Below are 21,869 nucleotides of genomic sequence, written 5' to 3'. Positions count from 1 at the left end.
AGCGGCCCTAGTATTTTATATTCAAATGTAAAGGCAAAAAGAAGGTATGTACTGTATAGCAAGAGCTGATTAATTAGATGCCTTCGGAAGCGCAGAGAGCCGATCATAAGACCGAGCATTGGAAATTAAATCCACAAGCTGTGTGTCAGTGCGGAATTTGCCCGCTGGTAATTCATATATCCGTTGGTAACGTTGGCTCGGATTTACGGAGATCTGGGGGGACGTCAGGAGTTATTTTAGATGCTAATAACATCGTACACGTATTAAAGTTGTTCAACAATCTATGTGCACAGGTGCTACAACAAGTTCCGGGATATTTGGCTGCTCCATCGGGTCCGTTCCAGTCATGCACATCCAATTCGTTAAAAAAAAAGGTAAAGATTAAAAGGGGAGGAGAAGAAGAAATTGAGCAATGCGAATCACAGAAGGGCATTCAAAAACGGAAAAGAGGAGAGATAAGAAATTAAAGTAATCGTATAGTCCAGGAGGTAGAAAAGAAGCGTTCTTGACCGGTGTAGAATGCATCAAGCGCCGGTGATCATCAAGGGAAATGCATGCATGCGCCTGAGGCCATGTCTAAAGCGAGGCAAAAAAGGAAGGGACGAAAATATCCAATTACATAAGAACGCAGTCTCCATCACTCTGCTTGTCAACGGCCGAGCGTGAGAGACGAGTCTTTTGCATTCGGCTTCCACCCTTCTTAAGGTCTTCAAGGCGCTCACGAGCCTTGGGGAACCCTTGGGCTGTAATTTTTGAAAAAAAGAAAGTCAGCTGAGTTCAAAGCAAAAGGCAGTGAAAGGAAGATGACTCACCAGCTGCGCGCCAGTACCACCTTTTTGCGTCGTCTAGGTTAGCAGCAGAGCCGATTCCGACCTCGGTGAAATATCCCATAGCATATTCTGCCTTGGCAAGACCTGCGGTGGCGGCCTTACGAGCCCAGAGATAGGCCTCGGTATCATTCTGCTGTAGAATGCCCTCGGATCCGGTGAGATACCAGCCACTAAGGGCGAGTTCACTCTGGTGCTCACCCTGGGCTGCAGCACGAGTATACCAGATAATACTCGTGCGGTTGTCTATAGGGCATCCCATGAGGCCGTGTTCGTAGGCAGTACCAAGTTTGAATTGCGAGAACTTGTAGCCTAGCTCGGCAGCTTGGTGGAATAACTGGGAGGCATACTGCTCGTCGCGGATGATGATGTCATTGCCGCCAGCGTTCTGATACATGAGGGCAAGCTCGTGGAGAGCGTGTGGATTTTCCTCGTCTGCACGGTCAGCCGCACGCTTGAGCCATGATACCCCCTCCCGGGGGTTCCGAACTTGACCCAGCAGTCCCTTTAGATTAATCATTCCCATTTTGTACATGGCGGGTGTATCACCGAGCGCAGCGGCACGCTTGTACCATTGAACAGCCTTTAATGGGTCACGTTTGGTACCGCCACCTTCTTCCTGGCCAATCTCGCAGCATACGGCCACACGGTAGGCAGACTGTGCATGTCCCTGTTTGGCAGCAGAGTGATATAGTGAGAAAGCTTCCTTGGGGTCGACTTCAAGTCCCAGTCGGCCCTCGCCATGGCAATCAGCCAGGAAAAACTGGGCTTCGGAGTACCCGGCTGTAACAAGCTTTTTGAGAATCTTAAGCGCATCTACTACGTATTTTTCCTTGGCCTTGGCTTTGGTTTTTGGATCGAGCCTGCTGCTGTCCTCTACAAGAACTGTGGATGCTTCGACCAGCTTTTTGGCGAGTAGAAGTTGAGTTTTCTGGTCATAAGGATTGGATCGTGCCTGCAGTTGCAGCCGCTGTATCTCTTTAATCGTGAGAGGCGTCTGAGCCGTTCCCCCAGGCACCATCGTTGGCTGGGGAGCAGCGGGGGCTGGGATGGTTTCAGGAGTGCTGTACTGCCGAACCGGCACGGGTTTTGACCCTTGGTCATGGCCAAGGCGGAACGGGGCTGGGTGGTGAGGAAGAGCATCGGGATTCTGGTGAGGATCTGGAATCTCGGCCTGATCGTAGGAATAACCTGACTGGTTGGTCTGGACCGGGGAAGGACCATGCGAATAGCCGGCGTAATCTTCATAACCATTTGACACATAGCCAGCAGAGCCTGAGTGATCGAAAGCGGGAGCAAGGGAATGTTCTCCAGGAATACCGAACTGAAACCCTGCATTTTCAAACTGATTGGCACTGTCTGCGGGTTGGAAATTTGGTTGAGATTGGGAGCGCATAGCCTCCACTCCGTTGGGAGGATACGAATGGTCTCCATATGGGGAAACCGGACCCTGGACTGGCCTCTGGACCGGTGTTATTTCCAGGCCCATCTCATCAATCAGGGTGTGCTGCTGAGGCATGGCATCAAAATTGGGCATGTCGGGTTCATCAGCACCATTAGACTCATAATAACTGTCCAAAAATTCCTTGGGCGCATATGAAACACGGTTGGCGGGCTCTGGGGGAATCATCAATGCCGCGGCAGGAATCATGAGGCTTGGGTCTATATCGTTGGGGGCACGAGATCGTGGGGGTTGCATGCTCCCAGCAGCATCAAGACGCATAGGAGGTTCACCCATGGAGCTCGCTGGGTAATCTGTTTCTTGGTAGGTAGACTGGCCTGGGTAGAGTGGTGCGGCTGGAGCAGGTGGCATCGTTGCGCTTCTTGGTGGCGGAGGCATAGACAGGCCCATGGAGTCTGGATAGTCTCCGTCAGGTCGGTCTGGTCTGCCTGAGCTAGCAGCTCGCACCGGACCCATTGGATAGCCACCCCGGCCCCGCCCTGGTGGAGGTCCGCGTGGAGGTGGCTGTCGCATATCTGGCCGTCTGCCATTGGGGTTTGAAGTGTGCGGTCCAGGCGGGGCCCTGCCATTAATGTCCATTGCAGCCATTTCTTTCTCTAGCCCTCGCGGTGGTGGACCGCCCCGATCCCTCGGGTCTCGCGGGTCTCTAGGGGCTCCTCTCGGGTCTCGGGGATCTCGCGGGTCTCGATTTGGGAAGGAGGGAAAGGGATTGTCGAAGGTACCTCCTGGGGGTGGGCGTCCACCAGCTTGAAGTCGATTAGTTGGCGCTTGGGGGCTTCTGTTTGAATTTACATACGTGTTCTTGGCCGCGATTGGGGCGGTGGTCTTCCACCAGGAGGATAGCCGCGCCGATCATCGTATCCCGGACCTGGCGGGCCTGGTGGGCGCATTGAGCATGGCTGAGATTGCGCAACAGCATATGGTTGCGAACCGGAGGAGCTGGACTGGTAACTGTATGCCGCATCGTCGTAGCCCGGGCCAGTCTGCTGGTCGCTGTGGCTACTCATGCCACCGTCGCTGTATCCTCCGTAGTTGCCATCTTGCGAATTTCCTCCTGACGATGTCACAGAGCGTGGAGGGGCATTACTGTATTGTCTCAAAGGTGGCAGCCTCTGCGCCTGATATTGCTGTGGGTATGACATGGCGCAAGCTGACAGGCGTACCGTAACATACAACGCTGGTGATTCGAGTAGACTTCCGGGTTTCCTTCACTGTGCAAATTTCGTTGGTGGGTAGTCGCATGCAAGGAGTGGACAGTTCGGTAAACTCCAGGACTCCAGGGCTACAATTTGGAGTTAGCTCATCCATTTCACTATCCATGGATCTCGTGAGAAGGCAACCAGTCCTTGGGACTCCACACCTATCCTTACCTCGCGCAACGCCAAACCACAGTGTCGAATGACCAACGAGCGTGTCGCAAGCCAATCAAGCAGCTGAGGGGGTCAGGAGCCACACCGGTCCAAAGTGAATTGAAAAAGTTCAGAGTAAATCAAGCGGGGGCAGAATGTTTTAGGGGCGGTCGGAGCAGGTGACCTTTAAATTAATCAGTCTGTTGACCCACACTGAGAGAGACACTTTTCACAATTTTCCATACTTCTCATGCTTTTCATGGCTTTTCATGCTTTTCGTTCTTTTTTTTTAAACGGATGTCCAATCTCCTTTTGAGCCTTAAAAAGGACTAACTACTTTGGTTCACTATCTCCTAGTTTTTTTTTTTTTTTTATTTCCACCGAGGAGCATTATTTACTTAACATATTGGCAAAACACTATCTTTAACACTTTGGTGCATAGTACAATGCGTGGTTCAATGTTGGTATGCAGTGGATATAATTGCATATGAAGGCAAAGCTGGTGGAAATTATTTCATCCCAATCGGTGCCTGACGATCAGGGGGGGGCGTTGCTGGGGCCCGAGTCCTGCAGATTTTCTCGTCCTGCAAGCCCATCACAATTACCATCACACAAACCTTGGAAATTTCAACACTGGGACTTCGGTGGCTAACAGGTGTGCTTTCCCGAGTCACTGTGCTCCATAAAACTGGCCATTCTGCCATCCAAATCCAGGGCTTACAGCTGTCCAGCCTCAAAGTCAAACAATGATGACTAAACCAGACCAATCCACCCGTGGATCAATGCACTCACGAGGGCTGCCCAAGGTTGTATAACGCGGTAACTCGGAGGTATGGACTTTGAGGTACTCTGTAGGCCAGTAAGACATGAAAACATGATAGACTCCACATTTGTCTCGGAACACTTCCAGAAGACGTCACGAAAAAGTTGACAAAAAAGTGTGGGGAGAGACACGAAATTGTGAGACGTGCTCGATCGGGCAAAGCGTAAAACTAAGCCACATCGGCTGCGCCACGCCGCCCCCAACAGCAAATGAGAGCCGCGATGATGTTGATGATCTCCATCGGTCTCAGCATCTCGCGTTACAAAGTATATCTGCCCGAGTCATCTGAGATACACATCGTCACACCGAAGCCCTAAATCGGTAGTCAGCATTCGCCCTTCGGATTCACCACCATGTCTCGCGCCGGATTATGGGCGAAGACCATAGCCGGGTAAGTGATATTCGCCTGCACCGTGGCAAAGACGAGTGCTCACATTCGGTTCTCACCATAGTGGCCTTCTCATGGTCGTCGGTGGCCCCGCTTTCGTTGAGTACCTCCGACCTTCCGATGAAGAGCTTAGGAAGCGATACAACCCGGATCTGCAGAAGCGCAGCGCCGAACAAGGGGACCGCCGAGCGCAGGAATTTGATGACTACGTCAGTAAGCTGAAGGAGTGGTCCAAGTCCGATAAGTCCAGTATGTCATGCACTTGCAATTTACCCCGGAGATGGTTATGTCCGTGAAACCGGGCTCGCTCTGGCCTGGAAGTGCATTAGTGGCTAATTGTTATGACTCCAATTTTTTAGTATGGTACGCTGCCCAGGAAGAATTAGACCAGAAGCGAGCAGCGTTGGAGGCGCAGCGCGCAAAGGAGAAGGAACAAACGCGGATACAACGGGAGGAGATGCGCAAGGAGATGTTGGGTGAAAAATGATCATTCGGTTGCAAAATTCTTGCTTCGACCATTGATCTGTGACCATGCTGTGTCCGCACAAAGAGCTTGCTCTACCTACATCTCGAACCCTCCTCCACCTCCCCGGCCATTGACTCGATTGCTCCTCTCGCAACTGTCTTTTTCATCCCGGGGCTTCGAGAGCCCGAAAGTTCTGCACTATCTGCAACTTTGGATAACCCTGGGTGAATGTCATGATTTCTTATTGGCTGTACGAAACTGCGACTCTTCCCTCATCTTTGCATCTACCGCCTCAATATCTGAGGCTTACATCAATGTACAACTACCGATCTCCGAACTGCGTCTCTTGAATGTCATACTCTAAAAGCATATCTCGTTCTACAGCATTCATGGCGTATATATCTACTGTCACTTAGAACATGGGCTTGCCAGTCAGCCATTGAGTTGGGATATTGAACATACATGTAGGGCTCCGCGTTCATTTATGATTCTTAGCGGAGCATTTCGTAGCCCTGAGGGTCAAAAAGTGCCGGCAAAAAAACACGTTGTGAACAAATGGATTATGTGCTAGTCTTGGTACTTGCTCCTTTTGAGAAGGAGGCTGTAGACTTGTTGAGACTATAATAATAACCTCAGGGGCTAGGGTCTACTGATCACATTGGCGGGGTTTGCAGACAGAAATATATTTTGATCACTATTAACACCTGCTGTTGATCATGGCGGGACGTGTTCAAGTCGTATGGAATATTCAAAACTTCAATGAAATTGATTTTCAAATGTAAGGATGAAACAAAATATATCTGCATGCCCGCACTAGATTGATGACTGCCTCCAATCGTGAGAGTTCCTCCACTCTCTGTGACAGGCGTTTTAACTGTGTGCACAACCTTGAATATCTCTAACGCAGGTATTTGATCGTCGATGTTACTAATGCGCTTGTAATTCACGCGATCGATCCAAATCAACCCCCAATAATCATCGGGCCCGTTGCATTGATCTGCGGCACCTGTTGCTGATGTTTGGATTTTTAACCACAACAGCTTGTCCGTAAATCACGCTAATAAAATCCTTGGCCCCATGGACTCTGCTAGTTAGGATTTAAAAGGACCGTGAGTTGAGGTCGCACTTTCCTATTCCACAGGGCTGAGACATGGTGTCCACGTTGCTGGGAAGGCAGGTCCCTAATGCGCTGATCAATCCTTCTAACTATCCGCTCCTTCCAGACATCCGATCCCATCAGTTTAATCAATATGGTTATTAATTGAAATTTCTTTTCAGTATGGATGTGCACATATAGTACCCTTCTAACTATCAGGTGCGCCGGGCAACGAAGTGACAACATTGACCGTCGCACCCAACCCATTTAGTAGCGGCCTCCTGACCTGTGACTTCCCCCCATAGGACCGAACCTATCCCATCCCCTATGATAATTAGCTATGGAATTGAATAGTTTAGAATGAACCCATACTACCAGCTACGCAGAATTGTTTGCTTTTTAAGGTTTGCCAGAATTGGTATCTTTGAATTTCAATGTTATGGATGCCAAAAGTGAGCTCCGATTGGGGCTCTTAACGCTGCTTCTGCATGGATTGTTTCTGCTTTGACAACTGGTATCTATACCAGATGACAGCAGCAAGCAGCAGCATGAAACCTACAATCAAGGTGTGTCCCCAAATGCCACTTTCTATGTTCTTGCTCTGATCATGACCAAGTCATAAGCCGGCAGAAGCATTACCCTCTCCGTCAGTGGCAAGGGCCTTCTCAATAAAATTCTCTAGATCATCAATTTCCTCGGGGGTTGCCGAGTGGCCAAGATTTCTGCAATCACGTTAGCGAACTATCAAAACCCAGAACAACATCGACCGAGAACATACTCGTATTTGTTGAAGGAAACATTCTCCAGACCAAGCTCCTTGAGTTTAGCCGCCGAGATCTTCCCAGAGGCGAATGGAACGACATTGTCCTCAACGCCGTGAGCAAGGAAAAACGGCGTCTTCTTGTTGGCCCACTCTTCGGGCATATAGTTCTTAATCCGGTCGCTCAATAGCATGTAGCACGACATACCAAAGATACCACCGAGCTTTTCCTTGTTAGTCACACCGGCGAACACGGACATAGCACCGCCTTGGGAGAACCCGCCCAGGATGATACGCGAAGCCTTGATACCCTTATCCATCTCTTCCTTGATAAGCACGTTGAAGTAGTCACGAGAGCGGAGAATTCCTGGCTCATCTTGATTGCGGAGGGCTTCTTCGAAGTCCATCTGGATAGGGGGAGATGATTATCAGCGCTAAGAGTTTATTCGGTGATTCTGGGAGTGGAGGGCTCACGTCACGGCCAAGCTTGGTGATGTCGTACCACCCGGGCATGCTCATACCGAAGTTCTATTCATTCCTTCGTCAATACATGCTCGTTTCATTACGCATGGGCTCACGTACAACTGTGATCGGGATGTCGGGCGCATTGGGGAAGATGAAGGCCACCTCGTCGAACTTGCCGCGACGGCGCCAGGTCTGGGCAAGGGACACCCTATTACAAATTGATGGTCAGAAGTGAGGCTCATGGACTTGGACCAGGTGAGTTTTGAGAATTCCCATACCATCCGGCACCGCTATATTCAAACACTGTCAGAGTCGATGCTACCGTTTGTCTTTTCGAGAGGAGCGCTTACCTATCCCCCAATCCGTGGGCCATGATAACAGTGGCGGTGTGCTTCTTGAGCGCCGGAACAGTATAGGGAGCACGAACCATTTTAAAAATCGATGTAAGGATATGAGATCAAAAAAAAAAGATGTTAGTTGAAAGGAAAGCAGAGAGATTTCTCGAGTTGTTGATTCCCCACGGTTCTGCCGCCGACGTTATCGCCATCTCACCGCCCATCTGATAACAGCATCTGAAGATCCATGGATGACCTCGGAAACCAGGGCTCGTTCTGTGAAAGCTTGATTAAAAATTATGAAGGTCATACCTATGTAACAATGATCCCCGTTGATCATAGCACGTCTAAAGAGTTCAGCTCCTGCTTAATCGACTCAACAACCTCATTGATGAGATCAGCTTCCACAACCCCTTGCTGCCAAGAGACAGCCAGCACCAAACACCCATCTCCTCCAGTGACAGCTGACACCTCAATGGCATTACCCATCACACTGGCACATTGCGAAAACACCATGCCATTGATAGAAGGCAAGTCAGGATTTGTTTGCGGATCTAGAACGCCAACATTCGACACCTCAAAGCTCTTGTCGCGGTCCTTGCCAACCTTGGACAAGCACAATTCTTGCTGAAAATCATCAACAAACTGCAGGAGACTCGTGCTAGCATTTCCCCCTCTCCTGCTCAGGACGGATTCAATGGTCTTGCGAGACCGTCTAGCCTCTGCCCACGGGAAGGAGCCGTCAGAGGGCGCCACTGCCGCCCGGGAATAGGTCTCTTCATAATCCTGGACCCAAACACCCATTGATTCATCAGTGATAATTTCTGGCAGCCAGCGCCGGCTTGAGAGCGCCCCAGTGCAAACAAGCTGCGTGAACTCAGGCGGGATGCGTGCGAAGAGTGAGCGGGCTACGATTGTCTGTAGGAGTGCGGTAATTGTTGTACCCTTTTGTCGACACCTGTCTCTTATTGCCGCGACGAGTAGTTTGGAGAATGGAACGAGCCGCAGGCGGGTTTGAGAGGGGATTAGGACCTTAGAGCCGGTCCATAGACCTGCGGGCCGTCGGGAGTAGACTTTTGCCTGAAAGATTTTCTTGGCAAGATAGAACAAGGAAAGAGACATCGGGTGCACATGCTCAATGTTTGGCAAGAGAGGGAGCCGTGGTGACTTAATGATGGATTTAGTCTGGTTCGAGGAGTTGATTGCGCCTAGGGCTCGCAGGAAGGTTCGATGGAAGGCTTTCCCGGAGGTTCCATCGCCAATGGCGTGGTGATATACAAACGCCACAGTGAATTGCCGCTTGTCCTCTATATCTAGCAGGACACATGCCCTCCATAAGGGGTTGGAAGCCCTGAAAGGCGTGTTGTGCTGGGTTGCAAGCAAGGTTTGTAAATCAAGATCCGGAGTAGGCTCGCCATCGGCTTCGGTAGCTAACAAGCCTGGCTTCCAATCCTGAAAAGATACAACTTGGTCAAGACAAATCTCTGGCAGCCGCACGAAATAGGGGTCTTGAGTGTGATCGTCTGCTACGATGGCGGATAGCGACGGATGTTCCGTGATGGCGGCCTCGCATGCCTGATAGATGTAATCTTTGATCGAAAGCAAGAATGAACCTGGTAGTAAATAAGTTGCTGATACAGCAACATTTAAATAAAATCCGACCTGGTGGCGCGATGTAGAGTATTGCTCCAATCGACCTGACTGGGGTCAGGCATTGATGACTTCTGGAAGAGATTCCTGGATGTTTTTGACAGAGATCTACTTACCAACCGGACGTAGTGTCTCAAGGTCCTCCATAATTGAGTGTTGCCAGTACCGCGTAGACAGTTTTCTCTTGCTTGTTGGATGCCCAAAATGTCCAGAGACTGGCTCCCTGTCGATTTCCCTAGTTGCTTGATATAGGTCAATCTACCCGCACACGTGACACTCTACAATGCACACATCTGAACCACGAAACGCATTCTTCTACTGCTGTTAAAGAGCGACAGTGAAATTCTGGAGTGTGAGTATACTGAACGGTTTGCCCATGCAGTTGCTTCGTGAGTGGCTACTTCATTCGGCCTGCAATCTCGTTGAAGAATCAGCAAAGCTTGGTAAGATTTATGTGCACCATAGAAGAGAGATGGATCAAGAAAGCCACTGCGATATCAATTACCCTTTAGCTGTAGTCAAGGTATTGCCTGAATCTTGTGTAACATCCTAGGTTGGTAAAAATGACAAGGCAGCCGGAATGTATATTTTGATGGGTAAAGTGGTGGTAATATGGTAAGAAATACAAAGTTGATTGTTTAGTTGTGAGCAGGAAACGAAGGGACAGGAGATATCTTTGTTCATTATGCATCGCGAAGCCCCGAGACCCTAGACCAACAGAGTAAGAAATCGAAGAATCGACTATTACAGCATAGCAATGCCACCGACGAGAACAGCGCCAATAACTCCCCAAGCGGCGGTTTGCATCGGCACAGCAGCACCCTTGGAAGTGGAGGTTGAAGTTGAAGTGGAAGTGGAAGTGGAGGTAGTGGAGGAAGAGGATCCGCTCTGTGCTTGGCCCTCGGGAGTAGACTCGTTGGCATTGCGCGCAGCAGAAGCCTCGGGGAAGGTGGTAGCAACGAGATTAGTGTTGTTGCTACAGGCAGATGGTGTCTGGTATGTGACGTCGGAGGAGAATTGGACATCAGCGCACTAAATTGTATTAGTATATACAAAAAAGAGCCAAAAAGGAGAAGAAAGAGAAATGAACATACAGCATAGAGACCGCCACCTGAGTCACCGTTGGTCTGTACCTGGAGGGTAGCGTTCATTCCATCGGTGAGATTGCGGCCGATCAATTTCTGATTGATCTCGACGTGAGGAAGGCAGAACTCGCCAAGTCCCCTGACTTGGAAAGTTGGCGAGAGGATAATGTTGAAGTTGTCTCCTGTATCGCTGCCCAGAGAAAGAAGGATCTCAACGGCAGTCTGGGAATGATGCATCTCAAGAGCGACGGGGAATGAGCCACCAGACAGTGGTAGCTTGGTGCGATTAGAGGACTGGCTCATTCCACCGCAGGGGAATTTGGGCATAGTATCCTCGTCAAAGCCACGAGAGGTGGGATACATCAACTTGAAGTGTGCGGAAGCCAATGGCACGATGGCCGTGAAGGCGAGGAGAGAGAACTTCATTGCGAGTATGTTGTCGGAGAATTGTAAAGAAAGAGAGGAAAAAAAAGTATGGAGGACAGGAATTAAATTAGATAGGAGATTATGTACTAGAAAAGGTGGGAAAGCCCAGCTCTTTGAACTCTTCACTCTGCACTCACAAGGTGAGGGAGTTAGCGGGACCTGAACAAAACTAGGGTCCACCTATGAAGCCCGTGGAATCCGAGATATCGGCAATCATGACCCTATCCCCTTTGAGATTGAACTGAACAGGTTTCGGAATCTTCCGATACCTGTTCTATGAACTGATCTTTTAGACTCCTGTGAAATGGTCACTTTCACCCCCGGTGTTTCTTTTATCGTGCTATATCTTGACAATTCTACATCCGTACCTCAGTACTCCGTAGCACACCTGTTAGTTTCTTAACAATGAGGTATATCTCAGACTATATAGAGTACAGAGTAGGGAGTACTCTCAATTAGAATGGCGTGAACTTGCTGTTTTGGTAGCTCTCACCTGTTCCAACGTAAATTGAAGCCCTGCGCTAGCGCTAAAAGTGGACACTGCCCGTTGCGCTAGCCTAATTCGGTTAGTAAATTAGCTCAATTCCGCGCGCAAAGCTTAGTCATGTGATTTGCTCCGGACCGGAGACGATTGAAGGATTTTTAGTGGAATGGAGAAAAAATAAAAAAAAAAAAGAGATGGATAAAATTCCAAAAAATCAATTCCCATCAGATGACTCCTCTTAAACGCCAGATGCTGAAGGGCATAAAATTAAATGGACAGTAAAATGTGTGACTAAAAGAAGGATCCTCAGTGTCCGTGCTCATTCGTTTGAATGAAGCGGCCGACCGCCAATTCCCCGAGAAAAGCGCCTCCAAGCACCGAACAGAAATAACCGACGTTCATAGTCATCACAGCTAGCATGCTAGGTCTGATATTAGCATATAGGCAATAACGTCCCAAATATATTAGAACTTACAGTAGATAAGAGATGCCCACAATGAATAGGAACAGGACTGCTCGCGGTAGATCAACACTGAACCGCCAGGGAATTGGCCCGCGGGTGATGTTCTGCACAACTTTGACTGATTCCTCAACTCCCTGCGCGGTGACAAGGGATGCAAATTTCGCATCTGGGTCGGCGTCAATCTTGCCAGCTTCGGTGCTTTTGCCAGCCACAGTGACATATCGTCGATGGAGATGTGTGGCAAGCCAGTGGCGCTCCATCGTTGCTTTGAAAGCAATAAGGCATCGGTCGATGATAGCGAGAATAATCAAGAAAATGCATGTGCCTGCAAAGCTACCAGAGGACGAAGGAGTCCAACCATTGGAGAAAAGTGGCGTGTCGTGGGTGTTGTGGAATACCATAGTCATGCTCATAGAGCCCATGGAGGAGCTCATACCGTCTGAGGCAGAACTGCTGCTCATATCCATGCCTTCCATGATTGATGAGGAGTGTGTGAGAATCTACAGAATATAAAAATTCAAGACTGAAGATAGAAAAAAAGGAAATTAGCCAACTGTTGCACATTGCGTTGACGCATTGGGCGAAAACGGTGCCCACATGGTGGACCCCCCACCTGGAGATGTGAGCATGGTTGAGCATAATATTGGTAATCTGCGCTGTCATTGGCGATCTCTCCATATACCCGTGAACACCGGGGATTGTGCTTTGTAGGAAAACTGATATTTTTATTTAACTACAATTCTAGCACAAGATGTCCATGTCAATGGGTGACATGCCTGCGGGCTCAATGTCCATGGGCGATGGCATTCCAAGTCTGTTCACCCTACAGAAAATGTACTGGGCTGTCGTGGGAAGTGCAATCGGTGCGGCAACCCTTGTTAACGTGCTGGATCGCGTTATTGCTAGCCACCGGTATGTTTGGTCTTGACATCCGATGATAATGGCTAACAATAATCAGCTTGCGAGATTCTTCACTCACACCTGCCAAACCAAAATCAATTTTCTTCAATCTCTACGCTACCATCACAGCAACAGCCCGCGAAGTCAGCTATGCAACTCCACAACCGCTCCAACTGGGAGGATTCACTCTCCATTTCCCACCACTTGGACCCGTCCTCATCATGCTAGCCAATCTGATAGTGGTCATGGTCCTCTGTTTCTACAAGCTGGACACCCTGGATCCATGGGCATGGGAGAACGTTGGCTACCGTACTGGTTTCATTGCGATTTGCCAGCTGCCATTGATATTTTTGTTGTCAGGTAGACAGAACATTATTGGGCTCTTGGCAGGAATGAGCCACGTCAGTTTGAACTGGTACCATCGCTGGGTTTCCCGGATACTGTGGCTGACTACCACCATCCATATGGGATTCTGGTTCCGCGATTGGAGCCGTTGGAATTATATCACCTACCAGCTTAATAACGATCCGTTGACGAAGCGTGGGTTTGCCGCTTGGATCATCCTCACCTTTATTGTGATCACCTCTTTCGCTCCTATCCGTCGTCTTAGTTATGAGTTCTTTGTTATCCAGCATCTAGTCACTTTTGTTGGCTTTCTTGTTGCGGTATGGATGCATGCACCTAATGAAGTCAAGACCTGGGTATGGATTCCGATTGGGCTTCTGGTCTTCGATAGAGTTGCTCGTTACGCCTGGGGTGCATATGCGAACCTGGCCATTTTTCACCGAAAGAACCAATCCAATGCTCTCTGGACACACTCCGCTAAGTTTACCCCACTGCCCGGAAATGTCACTTGCGTTACTATCGAAAACCCCGGTATTGGGTGGCAACCTGGTCAGCACGTCTACCTTACTTGCCACTCTGTCGTTCCATTGCAATGTCATCCATTCACAATTGCTTCGATCCCAGAAGACAAAAAGATGAAATTCTTTATCCGCGCTGAGAAGGGGGGAACGAGACATTTCTTCCGGCATGCGTCAAAGAGCGATAGTTTATCGGGGAAAGGACAAGTGATGTCTGGTACAACTGTTTTTATTGAAGGGCCATATGGAAGCATTCGGCCCTTGCGTCAGTTCGACAGTGTCATACTGCTGGCAGGTGGCATGGGTGCGACATTCACAATGCCTCTTCTGCGGGACGTTGTCTTAGCATGGAAGATGGAGAGTAACGGAGGACAGACACCCGCTCGCATCGCTCGCCTAACAGCCACCAAGCGGTTGCGGTTTGTCTGGGTAATCAAATCACGTTCTCAGCTGACTTACTTTGACTCCGAACTTCAGTCTCTTCTGGCAGATGTGAATGAGTGTCGACGCACACATTCGAGTTTCGAGAAGGAGATTGAAATCAGCATTTATATCACATGTGATGAAAAGCTGGATCCGCCTACATCTACCTTGCTACCATTGCAGACACAGCCTGACCCAATGCTGGGAGCCTTTAAGCAAGATGAGACCAAGAAGCTCTCCGAGAAGGACAATATTTTGATTCACTCTATCTCTGCCGAGTCAACCTCGACTTCAGGCCCTGTGGTAACAGGCAAGGGGTGTCTCCCTGGTGGAGGCTGCTGTTGCACTGTTCAAATTGAAGATGAGGATATCAGTACCACCTGTGCCTGTACCTGCTCCGGCTCAGCGCCTGTTCAATCTGAGAAGACTGCTCTGGATGTGAAGGCCCGTCAGTTCGAGGACTCCACAAGCAAAAACATCTTTTATCCCAACATTCTCTCTGGTCGTCCCACCCCACGAACCATCATCCGCAAGGTCTTGGAGAAAGCTGAAGGAGAAAGTGCTGTGGTTGTGTGCGGACCTCGTGGCCTAGCAGACGATGTCCGCCGTAGCGTGGTTTCTCTAAGCGACGAACGAGCTGTGCATAAAGGAACTGGCGCGCAAGGGATTTACTTGCATGTTGAGAACTTTGGTTTATGAATGGAGAAATAGCAACCTATGGTTTGTTCTTTTTTTGCCTGGGTATGTTCAAATTCTTGGACAATTGACACTTTAGCCAGGCACTAATCAGTTATGTGCAGATATGGCTAAATGCGTGGCTCAAAACATCTACCAAAGGTGAGAGTCTGATACTCGCTTCCAGAGAGAGGTACAATACCACGCAGCTCCCAAATTTGGCGCCCTCCCCAGCATCCTGTGTCTTAACCCGCATAGGATCCATCGCTCAGTCTTACCACATAATCGGCCCAATCGACTGCATGGGGATAGGCAATCAAGCAATAGGAAGCTATGCCGCGAGGATAAGAGTCAAACGCGGAGCTGAGGGTTGGATGGACATATTGATGCCATCGCTCTCCGTTAGGCGCCAGACGCCAGATCACATAGAATGATTCTGTATCCTCCATCACAGTCCTAAATCTAGTCTTCCGTAGCGTATAGTTATTCAAAAGAGAGGAGCAATTTGACTCACTCGGACCAACGTAACTTAGCCCGGGACGACCCGAGCTAGCACATGACATCATGCATGAACTGCCGTCAACCCCAGTTCTTCCAACTCCCTCCTGCCTCTTGCACCACCACATTCTCAAATACAAAGATCCACACCGTCAATATGTTTCGCTTCGTAAGTTCATCTATACCAACTCCGAACCCCAACAACTCATCCTCCCCTAGCCCCCAAACCACGATCTAACACGAACAGAGCAAAACCCTCGATCCGATCACCCTCTTCCACTCCCCCTCCATCCAAGCATCAACTCGAACCCTCAACATCCTCAAACAAGCTTCCTCAACCGCTAGCGAAACTGCCACAGAAGACCAGGCTAGCGACCACTCCGCCCACACAAAGCAACAGCGCGGCGAGTTCGAGCTGGAGGTTACCACCTCACCCCCAACAACAGACCAGCTTCGCAGCATCCTCGACTACATCTCACCCGTCAGTGGTGTCGGTGGGCCGGGCGAGAAGGTGACGTATGGTGTTGCGGAGCTGGTAAAGGGCGCCCGTGATGCGGAGGATGCGTTGAAGAAGTTCAAGGAGAATCATGAGAATTTCGTGCGGCCTATTGTATGTTCGACCTTGTCCTTACTTCCATGGCCATATTTTAACTAATGCTCTACTCTATAGACCGTTGACTGGGTCAATGGCCGCGCTGTCATTGGAGACAACCAGTCCGAGATCCTGCGCATGGTGCGCCAGCTTCCTGCAAACTAAAAAGAGTCGATGCTTTTACTGCTAGAGAATTTGTGCGGTCCAAGTAGTCTCCTCAGGATTTGTTCATGAATGAACTCAACATCATTTTCCATAATCCATACAATGAAACCATCACTAGCACAAGACACAAACTGCGCCATTTTTGTTCTATGGCTGTATCATACAAGAATCAAATGTCACAACTCCAGCCGCACCATAACACTAGAACGAGCCGAGAAAACATATCGCGCTGCAAGCTGCAAAATGAAAATGTAGTTGAAGTTGAAACAGAAACAAGAGAAAAAAACGAAAAGATGAGCCATTAAACTCATTACTGGGACATCTGGCGCAAGGCAACCAAGATCCAGCTCGGATGCCCGCACGCGGCAGAGTAACGTAAGAAGAGAAAAAGGTTGACCGAAAATGAATGCAAAACCTGGATTTTGGCCCGGAGCCTAGAACATGGTCCCGAATGTGCCATCCGTTGCGATGGGCTTCCGTGGCGAGCTGGTGCGGCCATTGCTGTCAACAGCGGGTTTGCGGTGACTAGAATGGTCAGCAAGAGAACGATCATACGAAGGAACACCCATTCAGTGGGTTCAAACCGAGCATACCGGAAAGTAAACCCGACAAACAAGCCCTTGCCCATCTTATCATCACGATCGGCCATATCCTCCAGCGCACGCTGCTTGTCATGAACCTCCTTATACTTGGCCATATCTGCTTCATTGCTGAAATCATCAAAGTACCCAGCATCAGTCTCGGAATCAAGCTCAGGCACGAACGGAGCACGTTGATTACGCAAGTTCTCGAAGTCGACCTCAGCGAAATAGTCATGTTCGTGGATCTCCTTGATATTCTTGAATCGCTGCTCTTTTCCAGCAACCAGCTTTGTGATCAGATCCCATGTCCGCCGTGACAAGAAGTAATTCGGGTCTTCGTAGACGGGTTTCCGTAACACCTTCTGCCAACGCTTCAGGTTCTGCCATGTCTCCTCGACTGTCGCGCCTGCGAAAGGCGGGTAGCCTGCTAATGCCTCGAACAACATACATCCCAAGCTCCAGTAGTCCACAGTGAAATCATATTGGTCGCCCTTAAGAACTTCTGGAGCCATGTAATCCGGCGATCCGACGATCGATTTGGCGTAGTTGACTTCCCGCTGCCGTAACGACTGGTATCCTAGTCGTCGTTCGGCCATTGTACGTTGTTCCATGGGCCGACCGAAGGGAACGGGCGTGTTACCCACTTCCTCCAGCTTAACGCGCATTGACTCGATCTTGCCCGGGCTCAGCATACCAGCCGCCAGACCAAAATCAGTCAGCTTGACATGCCCGGTGGAATCGATCAAGAAATTCTCGGGCTTCAAGTCACGGTGAATGTATCCCAGCACGTGCAACGCGTCAATGCAGCTGAACATTTCAGCAATGTAGAAGCGTGCGTGACGATTATGTAGGACACCAGTATTATTCAGCAGCGTGCGGAAGTCTCCACCAGGAACATACTCCATGGCCAAGTAGATCTGGCTATCATCCTGGAAGGCATAGAGTAGCTTGACCAGCCACTCGCTCTTAGCCGCCGTGAGAATATCGCGCTCGGTCAGGATATGACGAATCTCATCCAGCTTGAAAAGCAGCTTCTTGCTCATAACCTTCAACGCACACACTTCGCGTGTATCCTTCTTCTGTGCCAGATACACTTGTCCATACCCACCCTGGCCAACCTGAGTCAGAATCTGGAAGTCACCCTGGCGGAGGCGTGTGCGACGCTTCCGCAGGTGTGCGCGCTCGCGACCGAGGTATTTTAGGAGGGCGGGTTCGTGCTCTTCGTCAGGGGTAGCAGGGGGGTCGGGGTAGGCGGCTCTGAATTGTGAGTGGCGGGTTTGGCGATTATGAACGTAGCTGAGGAGATCGAAGTAATGGTCAAGGAAATCTGCCGTGCGTAAATTAGTCAAGCTACGTCAAAATTAGTGGGCTGGCCCGCGCTTACAGAGTTGGGTCACATTGACCAGGCGTTTCACTTTAGGCTGTGCTAGCTTCTCCATTTCCTCGGGGGTCAGACCGCGCATCTGGACCTGGCGTCTGGTGGACTCATCGCGTGGTTGATATGGCTCTTGACGTGAAAGTGCTGCAGCGGTCGGGGTTGATCCCAGGTCCTTCGTCAGACGCGTGGGGTTGGGGGGTGTGTTCTCTTTGTTGGCCCTACGCGTTGGACTCATAGGGGTTTGGTGGATGACGCTTTCGTTGTAGCCCTCGCCAGTTTTGCCAGCAGAGAACATAGGATGATTGTAGTGGTTGTATGTCGATTTGGAGGGAGAAGTGGGAGTCAACTTCATGGCTTTGTCGAAGACATTGGGTAGGTCGAGTGCGCCCGGAGGTAAGCGTGATTTGCTGGGACTACCCTGAGGGGTCTGGGGGGGGCTCGTAAAGCCATCAGCAGGAGTAGAGGGGCGGTCAAATTGACCACGAGTGTGCAACAGTGGTGGTGGATTAGGGAGTCTTAGGCCCAGATGGTCCTCTGAAATAATAGCCATGGCGTTGATGGAGGAGCGATAGAGGAGATGGTTGTGACCCCTTGTGATAAGGCCGGAACTGATTGGCACTAACACTAAACCTCAGAACAAAGGCAAAGAGGTGAAGACTTTCGTACAGAAGAGCGAGGAAAAAAAAAAAAAAAAGAAAGAAATAACTGCCTTTGTCTCAGGAAATATTGAAGGTTTATGTTTCTTATTTCGAAGTCGATCACTCTCCACCAAGATCGGACAGATCTTGATTCTTCTATTCTACTATCCACTTCATCACCCCCGATATCCCCTCCCTTCCTCACAGAGTTGCTGTAGCAACTCTCCCCACGTCATACACCTGGATGTAAGCCCGCCTAAATCCCAGCAGAGTGGATGAGTTTATCGAGGCGAGCTGAATATCATCTCCACTTCCAGTCGCTAACTGTGCTTGGACTGTGTCTCTCAAATGGGATCGACTAGGATGGAGTCGAATATGAAACCGCCACTGGTGGATATGTTTGGGCGCCCTGTTTTTGACTTTTACATAATCTCTGAGACTAACGAATGTCGCACATCCAAGTTCGTGTTCGGGGAATAAGCAATTATTGTCCGATCACTGCCTTTGGTAGCTATATCATAGTAGAGGCCCCTGGGGTAAGGTAATCACGTGTGGAATTCTGAAGCTATCGCAAGGAAAATAAGCAAACTACCAAATTCGGAATAGCTACCCTAACACAGATGAGTGTTCCATGGATTGGAAGCACGGGGCCCCGAGAATTGGAAATCCCAAACCAGGGAACTTGAAATTTCAAAAAAGGGGTAAATTTAATTTCGATTATTCACTTATTTAAGCAGCACCCTGCTTCCGTTGGCCAGTCTGGTTTCATTAGTCTTGCCCTTGAATAGAATTTAAAATTCAGCCCTGGTTACGGGGGTACCCACACAGAATGCCAGCCCATGGTCATCCGTCGTGAAGGTGATTTTGGTTCCCTTGGGAAAAAAAAAATCCATCGCCCGAAGTCGCCGTGACCGTCTGGTCCGTCCCGTCCGCAATCTCCAACTTACCCTCGACGATTATTTTTCACTTCGTCGTAGGTGTAGGGGTAAACAAGGCGTGTGGCCTTTTCTAGTCGGTAAAAGCCGCATGACATGGGCTTGTCGGGATTCTCGTCCTCGCTGGGGCATTGTCAGCAAAATTGACGATCCAATCCACTCTATATGAGCCATACCTTGATTGCACGTCACCCAAGAAGGCGTTCTCATCTGCGAAAAGCGGCGGCTTCAAGGCCAATGGCGCCTTGGCGTGGTAGGTGAAGGGAAGTGCTATGGTTGGAGAAATCAATGTGACTCGGAGGGGTAATGCAATGCAGAGATAGATCGATATTCCAGTCAGCTTTTGAGAACTCCCTCTGTTTTATCCTGATCTTACCACTGTCTACCATAGCCTACAATGAGAGAATGCCCTTCAAAAAGAAAGACTTCCTCAACCGTAGGGCAACCCAATTCAGACAAAAAGCGGTACTCGGATCTAATGTCCTGGCTAGGCAGCCCAACAGAGAACGGGTTGGGAGAAGCCACGGAGAGGATGAGGGGAAGTTTAAATCTTGAGATGAAAGATCCGATATGGTAGAGTGGGGAGACTATTTTCACTGGAGAAAAACCTACCGACAAGTATTGATAGTATTATTTAGCTGGACAATCTCCGATCTCATAGACTGTGAGCCTACTTCGCGTGATAAGATTGCGTAGTTGAGTACTGTACTCCGTACATGGGTATGCAGATGACGCCGAGGATTCCTTCGCTTGATGCGGCTAGCCCTTCCTCATTGTTTCAGCCGCAGAACCACAATCACTGGCTTTTCATGCTTGGCATAACATGTTCGCAAGATGAAATACCTACGGGCACACTCTAAGGTCGCTTCAACTTTGAGAAAACGGGAAAACGAAACTGGCTGACTGTGTAGGGGCAACGTAAGGAACATTTTGCATGCTGGTGTACTATAACAACTGCAAAAGTTGAAAGCGAGTTTGAGTCTCAATGTCCCAACTCATCTGTGTATACCAATTTCCATCACCATGACCCGGACATTGATGCTAGTCTAACACCAATTTCCACAGATCCATAGGTTTGACAGAAAAGTCTATGCTGTCTGTATTTGCTGGGTCATGGAGCTTGTTTGTCAATTAAATCTCAGACGCAAGGTGAGAGAACCTTTTTTACTTACGGTCGACAATCTGCCAGAGCCGTAGCAAATGGACGTTCGGTGAATCAAAGAAAGAGGCGTCACCAAATTTGGCTTGGAGAAGACAGTGATTGATGTAGGAGTCTAAGTTGGTCTTCATTGGTTTAGTTTTTAGTTTTAAACCTATCAGCTGTGAGCTCAATAGCGGGAAGATCGAAAAGAACACCGCGATTAATCAACCACGCAGTCTGTGGGATTGATCTTGGATCTAAATGGTGATCTTGCTTCATTATTAAAGTAGTTTGAGGATCTCTTGATAGTACTGGAAGAAGCGGATTCATCTGATCGTCCCTGATAAAGTCCCCGAAAGGAACTATTGAGTTTGCTCATACCCAAATGAGGTGGTAACGAAGACAGTCCGTTTTCAAGATCAAAACACTTGAGGATATACTCTGCAGGGCCTGTTTTTTGGTCACTTGCAGTGAAATGGTATGGTTGTTGATACCTGCAGCAATATTGGTAGAAAGGGTAAGGGTGTAGCAGGCTTTGCGGTGGCTGGATACAAGTCCAAGCACTGGCAATCATGGAACGATTGGAAAGTCTGAGAATGCCAATGAGACAGATAGGTAGATGAAATGTGACATGTGTAGAAAATTGATTTATTTTGGGCTGATTATCTCAGTTCTTAATAAAAGGCTCTTGTTAATAACAAAAGTGCCACGGAAAACGGACAGCGTTCCTTGGTGGCCCCCCTACCTAGGCCAGGATGGGGAAGTGCCCCACTTTGATCTCTCGTAGTTTGACTTTCTTCTGCTTTCCCCTTTAAACCCTTTCAACTCTGCCTTTGACAAGGCAAGTACGCCATTTCCCGTTTTCTATAACTCTTTTTTGACGATTCGCTTGACCAGTAATCTCACTTTTGTGCGACCTCTAGTCGCTGTACCACTTTCTTTCTTATTTTTTCCCTTGTATTTTTCATAAGAACTTTAAAAACGACGAAACGAACAATGCC

At 49.1% G+C, this 21,869-nt stretch overlaps 10 protein-coding genes across 10 annotated transcripts; 3 read left to right on the top strand and 7 right to left on the bottom strand.

Annotated features, from left to right (window-relative positions):
* Nucleotides 1-615: 615 nt before the first annotated feature.
* Nucleotides 616-3,909, bottom strand: Pdw03_8336 (Chitin synthase activator (Chs3), putative; the record flags this gene model as incomplete). Its single annotated transcript, XM_066101935.1, has 7 exons — nt 616-743; nt 813-3,035; nt 3,086-3,166; nt 3,221-3,407; nt 3,463-3,571; nt 3,660-3,722; nt 3,884-3,909. 7 exons carry the CDS (start codon nt 3,907-3,909, stop codon nt 616-618), a joined length of 2,817 nt encoding a protein of 938 aa, XP_065957018.1.
* A 905-nt stretch (nt 3,910-4,814) lies between these two features.
* Nucleotides 4,815-5,336, top strand: Pdw03_8335 (Assembly factor cbp4; the record flags this gene model as incomplete). Its single annotated transcript, XM_014677989.1, has 3 exons — nt 4,815-4,852; nt 4,914-5,098; nt 5,209-5,336. 3 exons carry the CDS (start codon nt 4,815-4,817, stop codon nt 5,334-5,336), a joined length of 351 nt encoding a protein of 116 aa, XP_014533475.1.
* A 1,691-nt stretch (nt 5,337-7,027) lies between these two features.
* Pdw03_8334 (Acyl-protein thioesterase 1) lies at nt 7,028-8,066 on the bottom strand (the record flags this gene model as incomplete). Its single annotated transcript, XM_066101934.1, has 6 exons — nt 7,028-7,133; nt 7,190-7,578; nt 7,646-7,699; nt 7,754-7,844; nt 7,915-7,926; nt 7,987-8,066. 6 exons carry the CDS (start codon nt 8,064-8,066, stop codon nt 7,028-7,030), a joined length of 732 nt encoding a protein of 243 aa, XP_065957017.1.
* Nucleotides 8,067-8,307: 241 nt separating this feature from the next.
* Pdw03_8333 (Alcohol acetyltransferase) lies at nt 8,308-9,768 on the bottom strand (the record flags this gene model as incomplete). The annotated part of the gene is made up of 2 exons (XM_066101933.1): nt 8,308-9,668; nt 9,738-9,768. 2 exons carry the CDS (start codon nt 9,766-9,768, stop codon nt 8,308-8,310), a joined length of 1,392 nt encoding a protein of 463 aa, XP_065957016.1.
* Nucleotides 9,769-10,365: 597 nt separating this feature from the next.
* On the bottom strand, nt 10,366-11,132 carry Pdw03_8332 (GPI anchored protein; the record flags this gene model as incomplete). The annotated part of the gene is made up of 2 exons (XM_014677986.1): nt 10,366-10,653; nt 10,716-11,132. The coding sequence occupies 2 exons, from the start codon at nt 11,130-11,132 to the stop codon at nt 10,366-10,368; spliced, it is 705 nt and encodes a 234-aa protein (XP_014533472.1).
* Nucleotides 11,133-11,922: 790 nt separating this feature from the next.
* Nucleotides 11,923-12,555, bottom strand: Pdw03_8331 (Ctr copper transporter, putative; the record flags this gene model as incomplete). The annotated part of the gene is made up of 2 exons (XM_014677985.1): nt 11,923-12,037; nt 12,092-12,555. 2 exons carry the CDS (start codon nt 12,553-12,555, stop codon nt 11,923-11,925), a joined length of 579 nt encoding a protein of 192 aa, XP_014533471.1.
* Nucleotides 12,556-12,830: 275 nt separating this feature from the next.
* Nucleotides 12,831-15,075, top strand: Pdw03_8330 (Metalloreductase, putative; the record flags this gene model as incomplete). Its single annotated transcript, XM_066101932.1, has 4 exons — nt 12,831-12,991; nt 13,038-14,865; nt 14,915-15,006; nt 15,066-15,075. The coding sequence occupies 4 exons, from the start codon at nt 12,831-12,833 to the stop codon at nt 15,073-15,075; spliced, it is 2,091 nt and encodes a 696-aa protein (XP_065957015.1).
* A 520-nt stretch (nt 15,076-15,595) lies between these two features.
* Nucleotides 15,596-16,195, top strand: Pdw03_8329 (Thioredoxin-like fold; the record flags this gene model as incomplete). The annotated part of the gene is made up of 3 exons (XM_014677983.1): nt 15,596-15,607; nt 15,686-16,048; nt 16,109-16,195. 3 exons carry the CDS (start codon nt 15,596-15,598, stop codon nt 16,193-16,195), a joined length of 462 nt encoding a protein of 153 aa, XP_014533469.1.
* A 434-nt stretch (nt 16,196-16,629) lies between these two features.
* Pdw03_8328 (Serine/threonine protein kinase, putative) lies at nt 16,630-18,704 on the bottom strand (the record flags this gene model as incomplete). The annotated part of the gene is made up of 3 exons (XM_014677982.1): nt 16,630-16,720; nt 16,789-18,103; nt 18,161-18,704. The coding sequence occupies 3 exons, from the start codon at nt 18,702-18,704 to the stop codon at nt 16,630-16,632; spliced, it is 1,950 nt and encodes a 649-aa protein (XP_014533468.1).
* An 813-nt stretch (nt 18,705-19,517) lies between these two features.
* Nucleotides 19,518-20,116, bottom strand: Pdw03_8327 (Ethanolamine utilization EutQ; the record flags this gene model as incomplete). The annotated part of the gene is made up of 5 exons (XM_066101931.1): nt 19,518-19,551; nt 19,617-19,664; nt 19,740-19,850; nt 19,904-19,997; nt 20,104-20,116. 5 exons carry the CDS (start codon nt 20,114-20,116, stop codon nt 19,518-19,520), a joined length of 300 nt encoding a protein of 99 aa, XP_065957014.1.
* Between the last annotated feature and the right edge of the window lie 1,753 nt (nt 20,117-21,869).

This window comes from Penicillium digitatum, chromosome 3 (assembly GCF_016767815.1).
Source record: "Penicillium digitatum chromosome 3, complete sequence".
Lineage (NCBI taxonomy): Eukaryota > Fungi > Ascomycota > Eurotiomycetes > Eurotiales > Aspergillaceae > Penicillium > Penicillium digitatum.
The sequence above is the reverse complement of the archived record's forward strand: the minus strand, read 5'-3'. Positions and strand labels throughout refer to the sequence as shown.